The sequence below is a fragment of the Brachypodium distachyon genome, chromosome 2 (assembly GCF_000005505.3).
Source record: "Brachypodium distachyon strain Bd21 chromosome 2, Brachypodium_distachyon_v3.0, whole genome shotgun sequence".
Lineage (NCBI taxonomy): Eukaryota > Viridiplantae > Streptophyta > Magnoliopsida > Poales > Poaceae > Brachypodium > Brachypodium distachyon.
Window position 1 is genome coordinate 30845006 of NC_016132.3, and position 22784 is coordinate 30867789.

At 44.2% G+C, this 22784-nt stretch overlaps 3 protein-coding genes across 5 annotated transcripts; 2 read left to right on the forward strand and 1 right to left on the reverse strand.

Moving 5' to 3' along the window:
* Positions 1–388: 388 nt before the first annotated feature.
* LOC100831641 (putative zinc transporter At3g08650) lies at positions 389–4783 on the reverse strand. Its single transcript, XM_024460123.1, has 6 exons — positions 4498–4783; positions 3694–4260; positions 2736–3020; positions 1621–1749; positions 1424–1520; positions 389–1347 (listed from the first exon to the last, which is right to left on the reverse strand). The coding sequence occupies exons 2-6, from the start codon at positions 4099–4101 to the stop codon at positions 533–535; spliced, it is 1734 nt and encodes a 577-aa protein (XP_024315891.1). The 5' UTR covers positions 4102–4260; positions 4498–4783; the 3' UTR covers positions 389–532.
* Positions 4784–6196: 1413 nt separating this feature from the next.
* Positions 6197–17694, forward strand: LOC100831950 (protein SSUH2 homolog). Of its 3 annotated transcripts, XM_024460122.1 has the most exons (8): positions 6255–6414; positions 6494–6742; positions 6824–6893; positions 11433–11469; positions 13706–14037; positions 16020–16161; positions 16328–16453; positions 17006–17694. In XM_024460122.1, the coding sequence occupies exons 2-8, from the start codon at positions 6665–6667 to the stop codon at positions 17385–17387; spliced, it is 1167 nt and encodes a 388-aa protein (XP_024315890.1). In that variant the 5' UTR covers positions 6255–6414; positions 6494–6664; the 3' UTR covers positions 17388–17694. The 3 variants fall into 3 exon arrangements, with proteins under 3 accessions (XP_010231568.1, XP_003568695.1, XP_024315890.1); XM_010233266.3 differs by lacking the exon at positions 11433–11469 and having other exon boundaries at positions 6197–6414; XM_003568647.4 differs by lacking the exon at positions 11433–11469 and having other exon boundaries at positions 6198–6414; positions 6491–6742.
* A 1671-nt stretch (positions 17695–19365) lies between these two features.
* Positions 19366–21520, forward strand: LOC112271002 (mucin-1-like). Its single transcript, XM_024459856.1, has 4 exons — positions 19366–19846; positions 19990–20089; positions 20175–20292; positions 20392–21520. Exons 1-4 carry the CDS (start codon positions 19654–19656, stop codon positions 21334–21336), a joined length of 1356 nt encoding a protein of 451 aa, XP_024315624.1. The 5' UTR covers positions 19366–19653; the 3' UTR covers positions 21337–21520.
* Positions 21521–22784: the final 1264 nt, after the last annotated feature.

The following is a 22784-nucleotide window of genomic DNA, read 5'->3' on the forward strand; positions in this document are numbered from 1 at the left end:
CGATGCTATTTTCAGACTTTGAGTATGGACTACAAACTGCTGGGTCTCTTAGGTTAAGGATTAGATTTTGCGTGATCCAACACCACGTTCTTCAATATATCGAGCCAAGTCTCATATTTAGGCTATCTGTGCTCATCTGACTGAGACTAGTCTCATTTTAGTTAGGGCTATCTGTGCTCATCCGGTGGCTTTGAGTTTATCCACCTTTGCAAAGATCCACACTAACTAATTTTCTGTTGTGTGATAGTAATGCTAGTACTCCCTCCGTCCCATATTAAGCGACATGTATCCAGACGCATTTTGGACACAGATGCATTCATATTTAGGCAAATTTAAGTCACTTAATATGGGACGGAGGGAGTATAATTTTATAAGACTATTGCAGGGGTTTTTTCTGTATAATGCCGGTTGTCCTTTGACTTTGTTCATGCAAGGAGATCCCTCAGCCTCAAGGCAATAATCTTACATCTGATCTGTATTGCCATGTCATTACATTGATGTTACATTTGTTACTTCAACAGCAGCATAAGAATCATGTGACAGCTTCTGGAGCTGAGTTGCAGTAAGGAGTGTGCAAGCAGATGAATCTGGTTGACATCAAACATACAGATGCAAAACCAAAACCTATCAGGAGCCCACATACACTCTTCCGCATGTCTAGCCGCATTGATCGTCTCAAGACACGACCAAAACCTGGGATCAAAGCTCCGCATGCAATTACCATCCAGTAGTCCAGTCCATCGTAGTCCATCTTCGCAAGGATCGCACTGATGGCGGCGCTTGGTCCTGCGAGCCCAGTCAGAGCTGCAGCTGCCAAGGCTCCACGCCAGCTATCAGTGGTGCCGTATACACAGCTCGCGACAGCAGCACCACGTGGTAGACCGTGCAAGGAGACTGGAAGAACCATGTAACGGCCTAGACCATATGCCTTGCGTGCTGCGACACCGAGTGCAAGCCCTTCGGCATAGGCATGAAGGATGACGGAGCCACACGCAAGGAGCGACTGTAGTGTCAGGACACTAACAGAGAGTCCAGAGGACGATGTAATGACATTAACAGAGGATCTCTTGCGGTTAACAACCCTAAGGATGCTTGCTGTGGCGACATGGTAGAAGATGGAACCTCCTATCAGGAGGATTAAAGTGGTGAATATACCCATCTTTGTTGATATTATTAGTTGTAATGGCCTCCATGCAGCAAGACGGAAGGCTATGCCAGATGCTACACCAGTAAGAAGAGGGTGCGGCATGCTGAAGGCAAGCGAGAATGCAACAAGTATAATTCCTCCAAAAAGTGGACCAAGTCCAAATACAAGTGATACCAAAAAGCCTGATGTATCTTCCGTGCAGAACAAATCAACAGCATCAGTTGAAAGTTATACTGATCCAAGTAAGATCCCGAAAATATTAACAGGAAACTTACCCTTGGCCATCAGTGAATCCCTGAAGCACAGTACCTAATGTTTCCATAAAAGCAACAGCAAGCGTTCCGGCGGAGGCAACTTGAGATGGAGTGGCTTCCTGCAAGCAACATAAGAGTTACTCAGAACTGCATTATGACATGATCAAAACAGACTTCCATCATTTACAGTTCCTGGTACGAGATGAACAGGGTAATCACCTTAAAAGCATCAGGAAGAACCTCTGCAATAACAATCCATATCATGCACCCCGCAGCAAAACCAGTACAGAAGGGAAGCACCTTTTGAAATGCATCAGCACAAAGGAATGCAGGAACAGCAACAATTGGCTATACTACCAAGGAAAATGAAAGCAGGGTCATCAGAGTCTAAGGAAATGGATGTACCACCAAAATGTAAAGTTGAACCAACTTGGAAAGTCATTGCATATGATCATATTCTTAACAATGTAACACTAAGAAAGGGTTGCACTAGTACTCTAAAACAGAAGAGGCAGTCCTTATTAACAGAATATTCAAAGGTAATGCTATTTTTATAATATTAAATGGTGATTGTAGTGCCATTTGGCATTCATACAGAGCTCATTTCCACAAGGTCTTCCTCGTAAGTGCTGATTTATCTCGAATAAATGCTACTGGTTGTTTGTTTCTATATATCAGGCATGAGCTCGGAGGAACCTTTTGAGCTTGGAGACTAGTTACGGGTTACCAAACTAGTATGTAACACACTTGCCCTAGAGAACTACAATGTCCGCAGAAAGGAAAGGACATGGCAAGGAACTGCCAGTACTAAAATAATAGTACTGACCAAGGAGCCAACCAGTATGAGCCACTATGGTATTTCTCTAAATTCAAAAACATGTGAAGTCACTAGAAGTCTAAAATTAAAAACCACACAGGACAAAGCTAATCACTGTACAATTCATACGAGTATGCACATTAAGAGTGCATGGCAAATTGGCGACTTTACATGGGGGCTTTAATTTTCCACCACTTTGCAAGCACACATGCGTAGACCAACACAGTCTTTGAACAATCAAACACAAGAGCATCACAAGTGGACACAAAAACAAACATACTAAAGGAGCGGAGTAGTTAATTTACAAAAAAGTTTCCCATTCTAGCTCCTAACTATTGCAAATAAACAAAAGGAAATACGGAATTTATTGTTACTCTTCTGGTTAAGAAATGAACTATTATAACTCCAAGGTTGATGGATTTTCCATCACCATCTCAAGAATGAGAATAGTATATTTAATTATTTATCCATGTTACTATTTCATATTTCCAGTCAAGGATTAAAAAAAGAAGTGTACCTGTGGTAAAGATGTTATGATACTCCATAGCATTGCCTTCTGGGGTGACACACCCCTAGATGACAGTACCATGCTTACAGCTAGGCCCTCAGGTATGTTGTGCACTGCTATAGCTATAGTAACTAGGAGACCTTGAGAGAATCCTTTTGAGCCAGCAAAGGAAACACCCACACCAGAGCCCTCACCAAAAGAATGAAGTGTCATTATTCCAACAACAAGAATAACTTTACTTGCATCTGCACCTTTTATATCCAGCATGCTTACTTCTCCATATTGCTCAAGAAGCTGTGGTCAATGAAATGATATAAGACAATCAATCATACAAGCAATAAAGAATGCATAGAAGGGAATATATTGACTAATCCTGAAAACAAAGCTACCAAACTAAGCTGATATGATGCTGAATGCAGTTACATGGAAGATCACCCAAGTGGAATTCACAATACTGAGCAGGCCCAATAATATACATACCATACATGCATTGATGTTTAAGCTTTTAGATAATCTGACCAGTCTACATATGAGCTACTGGTCTAGACTGATATAATGGGTACCATGTTCAAATGAACCTAGTGATTTTGTTTAATTCCTTCATTGGCATATCCAGTTAACTTAATTGTTGCACTTTCTTCAATTGTCTGAGCTTGAGACTTGACACTCACAACTAAAAATTCATGGGCCCAAGGTTATATAAGTAGGCTGCACACTGCTAAACTATAAGTATGCTCACAGATACTTGGCCAGAAGAAAGCCTTTTAAGAGCTTTTATTTAGCTACAGCACATATCATAGATACCATATGAATGAACCTAAGAACTGCATGTATTTCTAAGACACTCATTACTAGTTATACCAAGTTTAAAGCCATTGAGTTGTGATTGTATATCTGGAGATGAAATTGCTTGATGTAACTGGTCGATGATATCAATAAAATCCAACAAGCGGGAACTATAATTTACCTTCTTGCAAAGCCAAATAAAGATCCCTCCACTCAAAATCCCGAAAACAACCCAGCTCCCACTGCCATACATCTGCCCTTCCTGCACAAGATCGAAGCTTGCAGCCATCATCACCCCGGCTGCCAGCCCATTGCAAAGGCCCGCCCATTGGGCTTCTAGCTCCAGGAAAAAGAATGGCAATGCTCCCAACCCGGTTGCCGCGGCCATCGCAAGCGTAGACCATGCAATAGTAGACACTGACACCCTGCCACTCTTCAATCCATCCTTCCTAGCAGCAGCCTCTAGCTTCCCATGCGGTGCCTCTCGTGCTAAGCGCACATCACCAATCTCGGTCTCAGCAACGGCCGACACTTCCCCAATGAGGATGAAGAGCAGGAAAACTAAAACCACTCCGGCACGTCTTCCCATGGTTACTCGTACTTTAGATGGTCGGCACGTTCCTGAGCCCCGGGCTTAATCAGGGCACTGGCGGGAGTGCCAAATTCACGAACAAATCATCTCAACACCCGGCCCAGTCCAGCAAAAAAATATTCACGATGCCTGCACGCAACTGCAGAAGCTCCCAACCTGCAACAGAAGGAGGTCACGTTTAACACGGCTGGATAGAGAAGTTCACAAATTGAACAAACAAACCGGACAGACAAAACGCATCTTTCCCTCATGCTACGACAACAAGATTTGGATCAGGCGCATCCAATATCACACACGCCCGTAACGCCCAACCCCGACAATTAATCCAGGAAAGATCCAAGCTTTAAGCAAGAAACCAATGCTTGAGGCTAGGGGCATAAGTGAATTACGTACCTCAATTCGTCGGCTGAAGCGCCTCCAAGAAACCTCCCAATTCGACCGACGGGACGGGTCCGAGTTGGGGGGCTCCGATCGGAAGCGGCGAGCCGCCGGATCACGGGAGAGTGGAATCGGTGGCGGAGGAACCCACGAGCGACGGGGGCGGAGGAGGAGATATAGGAAGGCATGGCAGAAAGCGGCGCCCACGGGTTTGGTTTTTGCGAAACCGGCAACTCCGTGGCTCGGTCGCCGCAGGGACTGTGCTGCGACCGCACGGTTCATGCCATCACGCGACACAGTTGAACTACGAAAACACGAACGTTCGGCAGCCGGCTTAACTACCGAACGTGTGCACGCCGCTTTTTTTACGCTACTCCAGACCCCTTTTGAAAAGGCATAAAGAAGACATAATAGAAAGAAAAAATAAATATTATATTAAACATTGAAAATATCAGTACCTATCGAGATGAAATGTTGATATGAAAACAAAACGCTACTCCCTCCATTTCATAATTCTTGTCTTCAGTTTGCTCAAATATGGATGTATCTATTTTAAAAAAATGTCTAGATACATGTAATATTTCGACAAGAATTATGAAACGGAGTGAGCAGTATCAAATCAGAACTGACTCGCTGCATGTAAGGGAATTAATGTTGAAATGGAAAACAAAAAAAAATATAGTTTTTTAAACGAATTAATTCATGTAGTTAAGATAGACATGTGAGAGAACCCTTGTAATCTTGAATTGTAAATTTAGAAAAGAGAGGACTCTATAAATGCATGGGGGAGTATATTATACTCCCTCCGTCCGGCTATGTAAGGCTCGCACATAATTTTGACCAAAAATTACATTAGTTATATGAGTTTATTGTACCAACAAAAAAGATACTGTTTGAGTTGTATTGGAAAATTCTTTCTAATGTTATAACTTTTATATACATATTTTAAATATTATTTGTATAATTGTTGGTAAAAATTTGACAGAAAACCCAATAGATGTCTTATAAATCCGGAAGTAAGTAGTATCTTAGTTTACGGTTGTGACAGTGATGGCCTCATGGTTGTGGTACGCCTCTTCATACATGCGTTGACTCAAAATAGTCATATGTTTCTGCATACACATATCGTAGACGCTGTCCTATTCGTCCACCTACCTTTGTTGCCATCCCCAAACCCCCGCTCACGAGTACGTCTCGCACTGTAGCGGCATCGTTTCTATTTTCTCTTTCTTTCACAATATACGAGGTTGAGCTTCCTCATGGTTCCACAGTTACCTGTTCGGCTACCTCGAGCGATGGCGACCTCGGTTAGGGGTTTGCACGACAATGATGATATCTTATCATATCTATCATATACTGTATGACTGGGCCGGACAGCAACCTGACACTACTTCCAAACTACACACGTGAAGGCAGAGGTTTATGTGAAAGAAGGCTAATAAAGTATCGGCAAGGAATCTGACCATCGTACGAAGATTCGTACGAAAATCGTCATATGGCTAGCTAAATTCCCACAAAAAATTTCTTTCTTTTCTTTGAATCGTTCCGCTGTCAAATTTTTTCTTTTCCACCCGCTCGATTCGATAGTACGGCGATAGTTTACAATTTTTAACCGAACCAAGGTTTTGCACGGATAATTCTGAGTATACAATTGTCTTCTTGTTGTGGGCCCCTTCCACGTTGGATAGCAATTTGCGAGGGAGGGAGGAAGCAGTGCCCGGCAGCGCTTCGAGAACTCGACTTGTTTCCTTCGCGACGAAGGCTGCAAGACTGTTTTCATAACCTCAATCATCTCCCTCCGGCCTCCACTCGCGGTCAATCCACCAATTCAGCCGGATCGAATCGAATCGGCTTCACCATCCATGACCATGGAGGCCGAACGCGAGGGCGAAGAGCAGCGGCGCCCTCTCATCTCATCCGCCTCCGCGCCAGGTTCTCCATCCGCCAACCAAACCACTCGTCTGATCTCATCTCTCAACTCATCCCTTTCGGTGGGATTTTGTTTCAGCAGCGGAGCACCAGCAGCAGTACCAGCACCTGGGGCGGAGCAGCTCGTCGGCGCTACGCGGAGGCGGGGGAGGGTGGGGCGGCGGGGGGCCGGAGGTCAGCGCTGCCGAGGTCAAGTCTGCCGCCTCCTTCTCCTCCAACCACTACCCCCCGGCCCCGGATCCCAACAACCAGGATGTCTACCCCCCGTCCATCCATAGCGCCGTCCTCTACCAATCCCCGTCGCCTGCTCCCACTCCCCCGCATCCCCATGGTAATTCGTCCGTAGTACTTCATCTCTACCATTTGTATGTCATAATAATCGTATCTAACTACTGGGTTCGAACGCCACAAGGTTTGGCGATCGTTCCTGGAGGCCCGTACCCGTATGGTGGTGATTACCAGCCTTCTCAGGGCGTCACGAGGTGAGTGGTTCATATCAAAATTGCGTTGCGCCCTATGTTTCACTCTCATGTGTCTTCGCTGTAACTAGAGCTTGGCCAATTAGTTGCCGATTGCCGAATTACGGGAAGAAACTGTCGCATTAGCGATGATGGACCATGGTGCTTAAACTTTCTCATTTGTAATGTGAGAATGCATCACATTCCAACTCGTAGAGTGATCAGAGATTAATACATTTTGTTATGTTCTGGGTTCAGCTCTGAATACTCCGGCAATTAGTTAAACTAGTGTAATAGGATGTTACTACACCCGTACAATTGTCTGGTGATTGTGGCCTAGCGCATCTCTACATGTCTGCCAGCGCCTCTCTAGTTATGGTTCGAGAGATAGTATTGACATTATCAAATACTCCCTCCATTTCACAAAGGTTGGCGTATTTTGTTTCGTTAAGACAAAGTTTTGACCAATGATAATAACTCTATTAATATATGTTTTTTCACAAATGAAATTTATATCAATAGATTCGTCTTTAAAAGTTCTTGCTAATAATCATGATCTGATTTCATACAAGTGACATATTCATAAAGTAATTCTTAGTCAAAGGCTTGTCCTAACGAAACAAAATACGCCAACCTTTGTGAAAAGGAGGGAGTAGAACAGTAATCATTTTGTCTTGCGAACTCAATGTTCGTGGGTTGGTGCTTAATGATGTAACTAGACAGGCCATCAGCTCTACTTGAGTTCGTGGGTTGGTGCTTAATGATGTAACTAGACAGGCCATCAGCTCTATCTAGTACTCCCTCCGTCCCGAAAAGATTGGCACAGCCTCCTTCACAAGTGAACTTTACATTTAAGTCCAACAGTTTCAAATAATTACATTTACGACCTCAACAACAAATCAATCAACACAGACCACGATCCCAGGAAAGGCAACAGCGGCGAAATCCCTCAGATCACGTTCCCAGGAAAGGCAACAACAGCTAAAATCCCTCAGATCTCGATCCCATTTTAGGCAACAGCAAGATCAAATCCCTCAGATCTCGATCCCAGTTTAGGCAATAGGCAGCAAAATCAAATCCCCCAGATCTCGATCCCATTTTAGGCAATAGCAAGATCAAATCCCTCAGATCATGATCCCAGTTTAGGCAACAGGCAGCAAAATCGACTCCCTCAGATCACGATCCAGTGAAGGCAACTGCAGCAATCAAATCCCTCAGATCACAATCCCAGTGAAGGCAACAGCAGCAAGATCAAATCCCTCAGATCACGATCCCAGTGAAGGCAACAGCAGCAAAATCAACTCCGTCAGATCACGATCCAGTGAAGGCAACAGCAGCAATCAAATCCAATCACGATCCCAGTGAAGGCAACAACAGCAAGATCAAATCCCACAAAACAAGAGTACAGCCGCAAGTTCAAATCACAGAAGCTACAGCCGCCAATTCACTGGGATCAACATCATCACTGGGATCAAATCACAGAAGCTACCGCCAATTCACTGGGATCAAATCACAGAAGCTACAGCCGCCAATTCACTGGATCAACATCATCACAGGGATCATCATACTCACCTGGGATCAACATCATCACTGGGATAAACATACTCAGCTGGGATCAACATCATCACTGGGATCACCTCTCGCATGCCGTCGCCCGCTGCCCGATGCCGTCGCACGCCGCCGTCGCCCAAGGAAAATCACCTCTACCTTCTCGCATCTGAGGCAGAGCTCTGCCTCTGCCTTCGTGGCCTCCTCCGCCTTCCTCCATCTCAGGCAGAGCTCTGCATCTGCCTTCGCTGGGCATGCCACCATCCCACATCTGCGGCAGAGCTTTTCCTCTGCCTTCGCTGGTGCCGCTGTACAGAAACAAGCACAGTTACATGCAGTACAATTGAAAGCTCAAAGTGTTCAGAGACAAGCAAATTTACTCAATGCTGAACTTAATGCTGAAGCTATACAGAATCAAGCACATTTACATGGTGTAGGAGTACAATTCAATGCTGAAGCTGTACAGAAAGAAGCACATTTACATGCAGCACAATTCAAAGCTCAAAGTGTTCAGAGGCAAGCAAATTTACTCAATGTCAGACTTAATGCTGAAGCTATACAGAATCAAGCCCATTTAAATGGTGTAGGAGTACAATTCAATGCTGAAGCTGTACAGAAAGAAGCAAATTTACATGCAGCACAATTCAAAGCTCAAAGTGTTCAGAGGCAAGCAAATTTACTCAATGCTGAACTTAATGCTGAAGCTATACAGAATCAAGAAGCAGATTTCCAATACAATGCTGAAACTGTACATGAAGCATATGTGCAAATCAATGATGAAACTGAACATGAAGCAGATTTCCAATACAATGCTGAAACTGTACATGAAGCATATATGCAAATCAATGATGAAACTGTACAGCAAGAAGCAGATGCTCAATTCAATGTTGAAACTATAGAGCAAGAAGAAGATGGAGCAGGTAAAGAGAACTTATCTGTTTGTGCTCCAGCTTTCTCTACTTGTAGATCCACTTTTGTGCTCCAGCTGTTTCGACTTGTTCATGCGGTTATGAAAAACAAAAAACACAGATAACATTAGATTGTTCTAATTTTGCAGGTTTAGAGCAGCAAAAAGGGAAAGATCTCCCAAATGAACATAGATTTGCAGCTTATATCGCATTAAAAGCACTCAGCAACGATCGACAGGTAGAGTTGAAAGATAAAGTACTTGTTGCTCGACTTTTGAATACAAGTGTGAGAACAATTCAGAGAATTTGGAAAGAAGCTCAAGATCAGATTGCAAGGGGTCAACAAGTGGATGTTTCACTTAAAAAGAAGGGCAGATGTGGACAGAAGAGGGCTGACCTCAATCTATCTAGCATACCTACAATTCCACTTAGCAAAAGAGGCACCATTAGGGCTCTAGCAAGGGAACTGCAATGTAGCTGTTCTACACCGTTCAGGAGACTCCAATGGGGTAATATAAGCCGTCATACAAGCAGCCTAAAACCAACGCTAAAGCCAGAAAATAAAATCAAGAGACTTAAATTTTGCATTTCAATGTTGGATGAGACTACATTAGGAGATGCAAATCCTAGTTTCATTGACATGCAGCAAATTGTTCATATAGATGAAAAGTGGTTTGATTTAACAAAGAAGAAGCGCACATTCTATCTATATCCTGAAGAGACAGAACCACTGCACACTATACACAACAAAAATAGCATTGGGAAGGTAATGTTTCTGTGTGCGGTAGCAAGACCGAGGTTTAATGAGCATGGTTATTGTACCTTTGATGGAAAAATTGGAGTCTGGGCTTTTGTAAAGGAACTTGGCGAATTGAGAGGAGAGGATAGACCAGATTGTTGTCATTGTTGCTGAATTGAGAGGAGGGGATAGACCAGATTGTTGTCATTGTTGCTGAATTGAGAGGAGAGGATACACCAGATTGTTGTCATTGTTGTTGTATTTGAAACTGTTGGACTTAAATGTCAAATTCACTTGTGAAGGAGGCTGCGCCAATCTTTTCGGGACAGAGGGAGTAGATTTAAGTTCATGTTTAAGTTAGACTGAGAAGAGAAGAGATGAGAAGCTGCTGTACCATGTTCAGTTAAAGTTAGATTCAGGTTCAGTTAAAATGTAAGTTCAGGTTTAAGTTAGATTCAACTACAGCAAGAGAGAAGAGAGAAGAGAGATTAAGAAGAGAATTTATTCAGGGAACTTCATTCTTGGCACAAGAACAATGTTGTTCTTAGCACAAGAACAATGTTGTTCTTGGCACAAGAACAACTTCATTCTTGGCACAAGAACAACATCATTCTTTCAGGTTCAGGTTCAGATCAGAGAAGAGAGGAGAGAGAATAGAAAAGAAAAAATAGCACATGAACAATGTTGCTCTTAGCACAAGAACAATTTTGCTCTTAGCACAAGAACAACATCATTCTTGGCACAAGAACAATTTTGCAATGAGTATACAGCAAAGCTAATCTAAAACAGATATGGAGTAATCGGCAAAGCTAATCAACACAACAGTATACAGCAATCAGCATATATACAGTATACTCCTAGCAATCAGAAAAGATAGAATACAGTAGGAGTACTTATCTTGATATGGATTCCAGATATGGAGTAGATCTTGTACTCCTGTAGATGGTGTTCAAGTAGATGATTCTAAGCAGAAGGAGTAGATCATTTTTAGCACTATGTTGCATGGGCATCACCAAATCACATCATAAACTAATCAACAAGATTAAACAAAACACTCTCGAAAACAACGCTGCTGTCCCCAAGTTCTGAGAGAAGACACAATGGTAGTGCGGAGTAACAAACATGGTTACTTCTAATGCTTCGGGGTAAACTTTGACCAGTTACTTTGATGTAAGAGTCCCAGTTCCAAACTACAGTGACAGCTCCATTAGCTTTGAATATGCCTACATTTCTTTGCACTAATGTGGCAGATAGCCCTAATTTATAGTCCCAGATATTATTTATTTTAGAAGGGCAGGCCTAAGAGAATCTGAGTGAGCTATTTGAAACATAAAGTTTGTAACAATGTAACTGGATATTACCTTGCAGAAGCCATTGGGAGTGTCTTGCATGACACAGCCAGAAGGTAGCCTCCTGCACTTCAAATTTGCAGCTTTGGATGTTGTAGCAGAATTTTGATCTCTCATCAATCCATCAATAGATACATCCACTACTGCCCAGGCACCTTCAGCCAGCTGCTTGCAAAACCTGAGAAATATAACCTCCCTGATGGGGACCAAAGGTGAGAGCACCTGTAGTTCAGCCTTCATCTGTTGCAAGAAACACAAGCGAAGCTAACAAGTCAGAGGTCACATGTTATACACTCCATGCATGTGATGAACATTGGGGATAATTAGGCACTAACCAGCAGCAACGAGCCATTTCTGCTTCCGGCAATGCCGGTAGAAACCTCCTCGAGGATTGTGGCCTTGGCAATCATGCACGAGAACATGTCAGACCACCGTCTCTGTGAAATGAATGGAGCAATAGCAAAATCAGCATAATAAAACTCTTCTATAAATAGGATCAAACTTATAAAGAGAAAAGGTGGTATGGGTTCGAACCTCGTCCATAAGGGTCTCTACAAGTGCAACGCTGTTGTCGATGATGACCAGGCCGGACTCCCTCGAGGCCTCAGAAACAAACCCAGCAGGCTTCATGCCAATACCCGGCAGGAAGAAGTGATACTCCTCAAAGTCTGCATTGACAGGTGTGGCTGCAGCTGGAGCGGTGACATGAGGGATACAGGTTTGCCAAGGAACTTGGTGGCAAGGGCACAGACTCGGTTGAGTTCATCCTTGAGCCGTGCGTTCTCAATGCGTAGGTGCTGCCACACAGCTTGTCATTCTCCTGCTTCAGCAGCGTGTTCTCGTGCCGCTCCAGTTGCGTCTTGGCACGGAGAGAAGCCGTGTCAGTAATTTGCACAAAGCCACCTATATGTACTGGCTGGAAAACTAAATGAAAATGGTTCGATTCCTCGCAAGCAATTTACCTTCATCTGGGTGCGACGGTTCTGGAACCAGAACTTGACCTGCCGTGCATCTAGGGAAAGCCTCCTGCTGAGCTCGGCGTGCTGCTTCTCGTCTAGGTGGGGGCACTCCTTGAACAGCCTACACAACGCGGACGAATCCATGCATGAGATGACAAGAGAAAAAAGGCGGAGGGAGAGAAGGATGCGGGCACGGGCTATGAGCGGGGCTTTTACGCTTCTTCCGCTTGCGGGGGTTGCTGGGCTCGGCGTCGTCGTCGTCTCCGACGCCGGAGATGGCGTCCAGGTGGTCGCTCCCCGACCGGCTGTCATTCTGGGCCTCCGCGTCCCCCGCCATCGCGCCGTCCGCGAACATCGACCCGCCGATGCCGCCGTCTCGGCCTCCGGCGTTGTCCTGTTAACACGGGACGAGAAAAAGAAACTCGTTCAAGGGCCAACGGCAACGGCAAGCAAAAGCACCCGGCCGCAACAATCGTCGAACAGGACAACAAGAAGGAAAGAAACAAGACAAGAACAGAGACCAACAGTGATAAAGAACTAACCTTCGAAGACACCGTCGTCGCCGCCGGATCCGTCATCACCGCCGCCGGACCGTCCTCTCTGCCTCTAGATCCGGCCTCACCGCCACCGGATCCGGCCTCGCCGCCACCGGTTCTGGCGATTCTTGGCATCCTTTGTCACCGGCGATTCTTGGCGAGAGGGAGCGTGCGGAGGCGAGCTGGGAGGGGAGTTGAGCTGGGAGGAGAGGCGGAGGCGAGAGGCGAGCAGGGAGGGGAGGGGAGGCGAGCTGGGAGGAGAGGTGGAGCGTGGCGTCGGCGAGCCGAGACGCTCGGGGTCGGGAGGGGAGCGGCGTCTCGGGGTCGGGAGGAAGACGAGAGGGCAGAGGGGAGGGGAGACGAAATAAAAAAAAGAAAGAAACAAAGGGGTATGTAAAGAGACGTAGCGAGGGTTGATTAGAAGAAATGGGAGTGGCGTTTTTGCAAAAAGACCGCCGGCGCCAATCTTTTCGGGACGGAGGGAGTATCTAACAATCATGCACATTGTAAGAATGATCAAGAAGAGGCAATGCCCATGCGAATATGATTTTGGTAATGTATCAAGATAGTAAATGCCCTCGGACAAAAGGAGAACACCTGGAAACGAGCAGTAAGAACTGAGATGCAATGTATTATATGATTGTGCATTACGCCTATTTTTCTCTGAAGGCAAAAACAATTATACTATTATTGCCTCCCCATTATTATTTTCCTTTTGTCCCATTTATGTTCTCTGCAATGCTTGCTTTCCTCAAATACCAACCAATGGTCCATGAATGATTGCAATTTTCTAATAGGGATGTACTAGATGAGGTGGAGATCCGGAATCTACTTATTGAACATGTTGGGCATCGGTGCTGTTGGGCAAGTCGGCCTGCTCGCACATGGAAAATTACATCTATTGAGGACTGCAATGTATATGTTGGAACTTTGGAAACCTTTATCGAGGAAAGGGATATCATAACTAAAAAGGAACCTTATGATGGTGGGAAAATAGATGGAAGACACAAGGGTCCTGTTCTTGGTGTATGGGAACTAGATTTGAGGTCTGAGTTTCCTCTGCTCTTTGTACCAGAGAAGGAAGTAATGGTCAAGATTCCTCATTCAGAAGTTACTGAAAAATGCTTAGGTACGATATTTGTTTAGAACATCATGCAATCACGTAATTTGTTCTCCTACATTGTAGCCATAAGCCCATAAATAAAACATTATATTGACTTTTGCTTGGTGCGGATACCTTCTTTATTTAGCTTATCTAATTTAGCGGTAAACATAAGTTAGGTCTCAGTTCTTTTCCATCCATGTAATGGTCCTATGACTCCTATCTACAGCTATGGTGTATATTGTGTTCTTTTCTGCTGTATCCTGCATTATACATTGTCCGCAGATCCTTGTAATTTTTGCAGCAGGTCTAGATACATGCATCAACCAAAGTTTTTCTCAAGCTCATCAGATGTGTCAAAGTGGCACTGGAATTATCAATTAGTTAGAGATAGATTATATTTTTTGAATGGGGAAATTGGCCACAGGACACTGTTATTCTGCAGCCTTTGCCCAAACACACTGCTCGATTGTGGATTTGCCCAGTGCCATTACAATTCTTGGGACATTTGCTGAAACACACCGCCCGTCCAAAAAGGGAAAGTTGACCTTTTTGCCTTCTCATGACTTTTTTTTTGCATGGGATGGCTGTTTTGAATAGTTTTTATTTTCTCTAATGAAAATATTGGCCCTGAAAGTCAGTACGTAAGTGCCAATTTTGGTCATTTGTTTCATTACAAAATTGGTCAACATTTTGCCTCAATTCGAACCATAACAGTCCACAAAATCATGGATTAAAAATGCAGGCATATATCAGATAGAACACATGCTTATATCAGTCCACAAGATGGTAATTCTACACATACAAAAAGTCAACTTTCTGTTTTTGGACTGGCGGTGTGTTTGGGCAAATGTCCCAAGAATTGTAATGGTATTGGGCAAATCCAAAATCAGGCGGTGTGTTTGGTCAAAGGCCACTAACGGTGTCTTGTGGCCAATTTCCCCATTATATTTTTTTCAATTCCTTAAAGATAGAATTAGAGAAGTTGTTTTCTGAAAAACACTTGTTATTTTATTTAAATCATGTTTATTGTTCCCAGACGGCATCGGACTATGTATAAAGATAGAAAATATGCAAATTATCTAAGCATTGAGAATTATCTGATGTCTTCCCAGTTCATCTCCCTTATCTTATAGTCTATGCTCAATTGCTCATCCCCAATCAATCTGAACCGTCCTGGCTATCTTCTGGGCAGTAATTACTCCGTTATGATCTATGGATCATGAACATAAGAGTTGAAGCCAGTGAACAACTGTATGGCTTTTAAAAGTATCTATTTTTTTAAAATACTGAGGATAAGTGTCAACTCCAACTTCAATACAGTAAAGAATCTTATAGAGCTAAAAGCAACCTCACATTTGGAATTTCATGGTGAAGAAAAACCTTTAGGAAGAAGAAACTAGTACATCCAGTTTTTGGGTACATATGGTGTAGGATGTGACAAATATCCTATCTCATACTATGTGTCATGCACCAGTAGTATTCATCGTGTCATAAATTTATGCTATGTTCAAGAACTATGTTTTCCAGTTCATGATTGAATGCCCGTCATTTTTTGACCTATTATCTTTTCTATCTATATCTGTCGAAAAATAATAGGCATGATTCATTCAGACTTATTGACTGTTTGATTCTTATATAGACCTAAATTCTATATAAACTACTTACTGATGTAGCCACCTATAAGCTTTGTCCATTAATACTTGTTGATTGCAATAGTTCTGGGCTCAAGTCATTGCCTTCTAAAACTCACTGGCGAAGAAATAAAAAGGATGATCTTCCTTCATATTTGAATATTGCTTTTCTTCTTATTAGTTGAACCTTAACTAGTGGTTGCTAATGTAAAGTTGTCAGGAGCTAGGACACCTTTGATAAGTGTTAATTTTCTTTTACAGCCTTAGTTGGTAGTTCAGTATTTATATTTGAGAAATGTAAATATCAAAATTTATCCACCATTGCTGTTCTGGTTTTGAGTAGTTTTTATATCGATAATATAATGTTTCTGACAGATTGTGAGAGCCGTGGAGAGATACCATGTCCTACTTGCAACGCTGGTCAGCAGCCTGGATTTTACAAGGCAAATCAAATGACCAGATGCAGTGCATGTCATGGCAGGGGTTTACTCGCTCGCCAAGATGGATCTGATACAGTGTTAGTCCTGCCACTTTCTTTTAATTAGTTCTTCAGCATGTAATTCACCTCAATTCAGAATACAGATGTCATAAGAGCTCATTTGTTGTCACAACATAAGTAGATTAGCCCATACCCACTGTTGTTGCAGATGTTCATTTTGCTTGTATGTCTTTTTTTGTCACAGATGTGGAATGTGCAATGGTCAAGGAATGTTGCCCTGTATAGCATGTGGATCGCGTGGCCTAGTAACATGCAAGACGTGTAATGGCTGTGGTTCCCTTGTTGCACAAAGCACTGCCCATGTTCGATGGTAATTTCATTCAGATTTTTCCTAGAGCTGGCCATATATAAATATGCATTTTGACATTTATTGATCTCTAGTCTGAGATGTTAGTCTTCCATTTGCTGAATGCACCCGTATCTAGTGGCACTTCAATAGATAAAATCTTGCAGAGCATGTGCATTTTTCTATCTATCAATGCATCGAGATGCAAAGCTATAGTGTTTTAACCTGCAGAAAATCATATTTTCAGGACTGGCTCATGATTTACTTCTAGTTTTTCGGTTATACCGCAACCTTGCTTTATCTGCAAACAAGTAATGCAGTATTTATTACAAAATCATGAGATTTAGTACACAGTAGCCTGTACTCTGTACAATTGTTTTCCTCTGTAAGCATGAGCTTAAGGTCGGTGATGAATACTTGCACCATGGTTACAAGGTATAGTGATGCCGGTTAGGCACCAAAGAAGATTAATCTTGCTACTCCGTATTTGTTTTCATTTCGAAGTGACTACTTTGCATAGTTGTTTGAGTGGCTGCCTTTTTTCTTGATCTGACTTGCAATTCCTTCTGTTTTCAGGAAGACGCTATCAGCGAGAAAAGTTAGTGCAACAACAGGAGCTGCTTCTGTTCCTGAAGAAGTTTTTCACAGAGCCAAAGGGGTGCAACTATGCAACATTCAGGCATACCAGTGCACTCCTGCTTTCTTTGCTGATTCATACCCACTGAACCAGTTCTCCTCAGAGGTTGTTGCTAGCCGGCTGCCAGTTCCACCATCTGCAAGGGTCATTTCCGAGAGACACATAATTTCAGTCGTGCCTGTAACTCGTGTCACAATGGCTCATCGCAAGCGATCTTTTAGTTTCTATGTTGTTGGCTACAGCAGGGATGTCTTCGTAAGGGACTATCCTTCGAAGTTCTGCTGGGGACTGTGCTGTTGCTTTGAATGGTTGGGGAACTAGTTGTATTTGTGGGCTTGTGGCGATGTGTGCCGCCTTCTTTTGGGGTGCAATATTTACACTAGAGAAACTGGTATGTAAGTGTGAAGAGGGATGTGATTTCTGGTGTGTTACAGTACAGAAGCTGTACAGCACGACTATACCGATTGTGCAGTGTGAATAAAATCATTCATATTTGGTCATAAGGAAGAAAAAAAATGTACGGACATGAACTTATGTGGTTAGCATGTAAATGTATTGATTCTCAACAGAAATAAGTGGCATCTGTTTAATTCCCAAATAAATACGGAGTATAAGGTAAATGTATCAATTGTTGTTTTGGGAGTCTTTGGTGTGTCCAGTATTTGCATGTTTATTGCATATTCGTGTGCATGATATTTTCCAGGACAAAATACTGTTGATAAGGACAGGAAAATTTGTCCAAATTTCACTGTGATATTGTTAGGATTTAATTAACTAATTATCAAGGTATAATCCCTACTTGTAACTGCACATACATTTTAGTTGCTTTTTGTCAGACGTCTTTCCTTGCACCCCTGAACCGACGCATCTCTTGGCACTGTATACAAGGTCGTCAAGAATTACTTCTGCTAATCATTGACATTAGTCTCTAGTTACACTTACACTTTTTTTGACGGGGAAATCACATTTACACGTTATTATCACGCTCTTCACAGAGCCATCACACAAAAAGAGAGCTAAGAGCAAGGCCAATGTATTGATTTTATAGACCTGACACAAACACCGGTTCTACAAACTGAAATACTAGTGCAACTAGTTAAGTGACCGTGTGTTGGAATGGAAACACAAATATTACAACGACCAAAATTATGGAACGATGAGTCGGGAATGATTAGGAAATAACCATCGATTGCTAGATGCCTAAGATTGCAGTTACAATTAGGGTACACGTTTTAATTGTTGCCTAATTAAATTGATTGATTTTAGCTGCGATTGGAAATCATGCTGCGATTGAGTAGTTGCCTAATTAACATGTGCCTGATTGCTTGTTTTGGGCGATAATCTGGGGATGCAATTTCTTTTTTGTGGTCTCGATACTCTTTCTGAGGGGCAGAATCATGGAAGTTTCCTTTTTTTCTGTTGGATGGCTGATGGGAACCGGTCTTTTTACGATGGTCTTTTCGTTCGGACGTGTGAGGACATACTTATGACCGAACGCAACTATGGCTTAAAGAATAGTAAATATGTATCATGTGATAAGCTTTTTCTTGGTGGAACCACTAAATATTTTCTAGCAAGGTGGGGGGAGAAAGAATGAAGGGGAAAAAGCTGCGCGTAGGCTCCACCAGAGTGAGCCAACCTGCTCTTGGAACTGATGGTTCTACTTAATGCGGTTCTAGCAAAAAATTCTTGGCACCGGAATGCTGCAGCGTGTAGAACTGGTGCTAAAACTTCTTAGCAGTTGTGTTGACCAACGTTGCACATGCTCTAAGTTTTTTTGTCTATTTCCTTCGGTTCCTTCGGGAGAAGACCTAGCGGCTATATAAACGTTCTTGCACCGGAGAGTGCCAAATTAGAACGCCCCTAAACAAAAAGAACGGCGATACAAGTGGTTTAAGGGCTTTTTTTATTCTTAGAACATGGAACAGGAAAAACATTGAAATAGGATAAGAATCCACGTGCAAAACAAATGATTGAAAAACAATGAAGATTTGTAGATTTGATCATTTCATTGGGAGGAAGAGGAAAAACACAAGAATCTTAATAAATATAATCAAGTTAAGTCAAACAACGTGGAAAATAAAGTTCCAATATTGTTACTCCACCAAACACCCTTGTCGTATTTTTCATCCAAATGAATCCAAAAAATCCTGCATTTTTCCTTTTGGAACAGGGATCACTTGAGACTTTCCTGTATTTTTCCTTTCCTTCCTTCTTTTCAATCAAATTGATGAATACTATAATCAAAGGAAATTTCTCTATTCATATGCTTTTTCCTCCGTTTATTCTACAAATCGAAGAGAGACCTAAGCCAGGACTAGAAAAGCTGCACTACGCCACTACGACCATACGAGCTAGGGAAATTGCATCTCCACACAATTCCAACGGATCCATAGTTTTATACTCCCCTGCTCTCCCTGAAAGCTCTCAAGACTCAAGTTATCCTTTTTCGTTGTTCCATTTCATGGTTGCTTAACTGCCTCCCCTGCTCATGCCATCCTTCACAATAGAGATAAACCAGTTCTACCCATTGCCAACTCAAGCACGGCGAAGGTGATCTATTATTTCGCAACACCGCACACAAGAAATGAGCAGCAGCAACAGGCTCCCCTGTGACCCGCATCCGAAGAAGACGAAAAAGCCATGGGCATCTGCTGCGGCGGCACGGCTTCTCCTGCTCCGCGGCGGGAGGGCCGCGGCCAAGGATGAGAGCATTGAGTTCTTCTCCGCCCTACGGCTACGGGAGTGCAACCCTGACCCTCCTATCTCCGGCCAAACCGGTGAGATTATCTTTCTGATCCCGAATTAATTCCTTCAGAATTCTTCTTCTTAATTGACAGGACAGCATCATTTTACCTGCCTCAGTGCCTCTGATGCTGATGCAAGAAGAGATTTTTTTCTCTCTCTTGATTTTACAATGCAGGGCGAGGAGCGGCCGATCGGAAGGGAAAGGCAAGGCGGAGCGCCGGCGACAGTGGCGAGCTGCTGGTGTCAGCGGAGATCGGGAAGCACGACTATGATTGGTATGGATCTCATTGGCAAGACGAGTGTGATGATTCCAACCGTAAGTTGACATTGTTCCTCTCTTTCTCTCTTGTGGATTCATAGGCTTCTTACTCCGCCGGCAACGCGTGTCTCGTCTCCGGCGACGAGCGGGGCCGCAGCGGCGGCGCTGAACCGGCTAGCAAGACCTACATCGGCTTCGCACGCAAAGAGTAATTCGCCGGTACAGACCGTGATTATTCCTCGATCTATTCTTTGAAGTTTGAACCACGGGTTTTCTTTCTTTCTCCTGCTGCAACGATAAGTGGTTCTGTGAATGCAGCTCTCCCTGACAGCACGACGGGAGAACCGGAACCCGACGGCGTCGAGGCTGGCGAGGAGCAGCTCCGCCCCCGACACACCGGCATTGGCGTCGTACGGTCGCCCGTCGCACGTCAGGACACTGTCGTCGGCGGCATCATCGTCGTCGTCGATCAACGCCGCAAGCATCGCGTCCGGGAGCTCTACGAGGACGCTGCCGGCCGGTTCCACGGCGACGAGCCCCCGCACGCCGGCCACCAAGGACAGCAAAGCACGACGACGACCGAGCAAAGTCAACCAGCTGGGGTGGACGTCAAATTCTTCCAGGCCACGTGCTCCCACGACAGGCGCCGAGTCAACGAGGGTGACGTCGTCAGAAACAGAGCAACGACCGGCACTGGCGGCAATGGCAAGACGTGCCAACGCCGTGGCACGTTCCAGGTTCGCGACCACAAGGTCAACGTCAACGGGCCAGACCGCGCATAATGCTTCGCGACCCAGCAGCAGCGTCAAGCCGCGACCTGTGCCAGTGGCGGCGGCCGAGCGGTGGCGCCGCCAGTCCCCGTCCACGCCTGATGGGACCCAGACTCATCAGAGCGCGTCCGGATCCCGGGGCTTGGTTGCCAAGAGATCGCCAAGAAACGGTGGAAAGGCCAGTGTTGTTGACAAGGACAAGCCGGCGCCTCAGCGGAGTACAGCCGGTGTTGCGGCCTCAGCCGGCGCCATGAGAAGCGGCGCCTCTCGGAAGCCGCCGGCAAACAACTCTGACGCCAAGCCGCGCCGCCGTGCTGACGCGTTCCCGAGCACGCGCTACGACGCCATGCTGCTGCGGGAGGACCCCAAGAACCTTACCTGGCTCAACGGAGGATGTGGCGACGACGATGATGTCGACGATGGAAGCTACCGTGCAGGTTTGGTCGAGGGCTCGCTGGAGCCGTTCCACGTGCCGGCCGGGGTCCTCAAGTGACTGTCCATGTCCATCAATGAAATCAAGCTGTCGTTACAACTCCGATCTATACCGATGTTGATGTATGCAATGCACATCATCATTTCAAAATGTTAAATGACTGCATTATGTTATCTCAAAATGTTTGCACAACATCAATTCTCATTTTTTTTGTTAACTTTGTTGCTCGTTTGGTCTATACACACTGGAAGGACTACGACAAATCCCTAAAAGGGGGGAAGTATGCGTCCACGCGTCGTGATCCTAGCCCTTGGCGTGTCCTGATAGCTGCCGTTGGAGTTGGCGTGTACTTTTGAGTTTAATTCTGTCCTTTCCTCTGTTATACTTAGGCTTAGTTTGGCATTGCTGAACTGTGTTGCGCTGAACTTATTTTATAATCTATTGTGAAAAAATACACATGAAGTAGTGAAAAGTTGATTAGCCAAACACAAAAGCATTGGAAAGCGGGTGAAAAAAAAATTATGATAATCCACCGCAATGCCAAACAAGCGTTAGACAGTGGAAGCAGTTGTAGATTAAGACTATGTTTCAGAAACCACTCATTTTTGGGATAGGGTTTCAACAGAACACAATCAAAAGGGTTCATCCGTTTGCCACGTTTAGGGTAAGTTTTGTGGCAACCCAAAATGATCCGAATTAGGGAGTTTGACAGCAAACCCGACAGGTCAGACAAGCATGCTAGGTGGCTCGTGTCCTGGTAATGGAAGCGACGTCATATGGGAAAAAAGTCTTCCGGCTCCATCCCCGTACTGGATAGTTATCACGGTCTACCATGAAGTCATTGGTTCTTTCAGTTTGTACTTTCATTCTTTTGGTGTTCTTCTCTGTCGGTTAGGTGACAAACCATCAGCGTAGCAATCTGCTTTGGAAGACTCTTTAGTCATAAAGTGTTCAACTATTTTATGTTCTCGAACCACTCACGTGGCTAGTGCAATTTGTTCAAGTCTAGTCTTCTGCGGTTTTATCACATACACATGAAGAGATATCAAGATGTGAATGAAAGACCCAAATATTTTGTCTTCAAAGAATCATCATGCAATTTTATGTTTTATCATGTACTTTTGTTGTTGATTTTCAACCTAGCAGCCGTGGCCATCATCGTTGTCGGCACCACCATGCTGTAGAGAAGGTTCATGAAAGACTTCTCAGATGACCTAGAGGGTGCCCACGCCATGGGTACACAGATCGTCGGTGAGCCCATTGGCGACGTTCAACTTAGAGGCCAAGACCACGAGGCTGTTCGAGGCCATCCTGCAGCTGTCGCTCCCGCGGTGCTTTTAGAAGGGACATATCGCTCGGATCAGCCATGGCGGCAAGGGATAGGGGATTTGGAGAAGAAGACCAGTAGACAGAAGGCTAAGCTGGTAAGTTTTTTACCCTCAACAACTTGGTACCTCTGGCTCTACCATCTATGTCTATCCGTTGGATAAACCTCAATAGACGGTTGG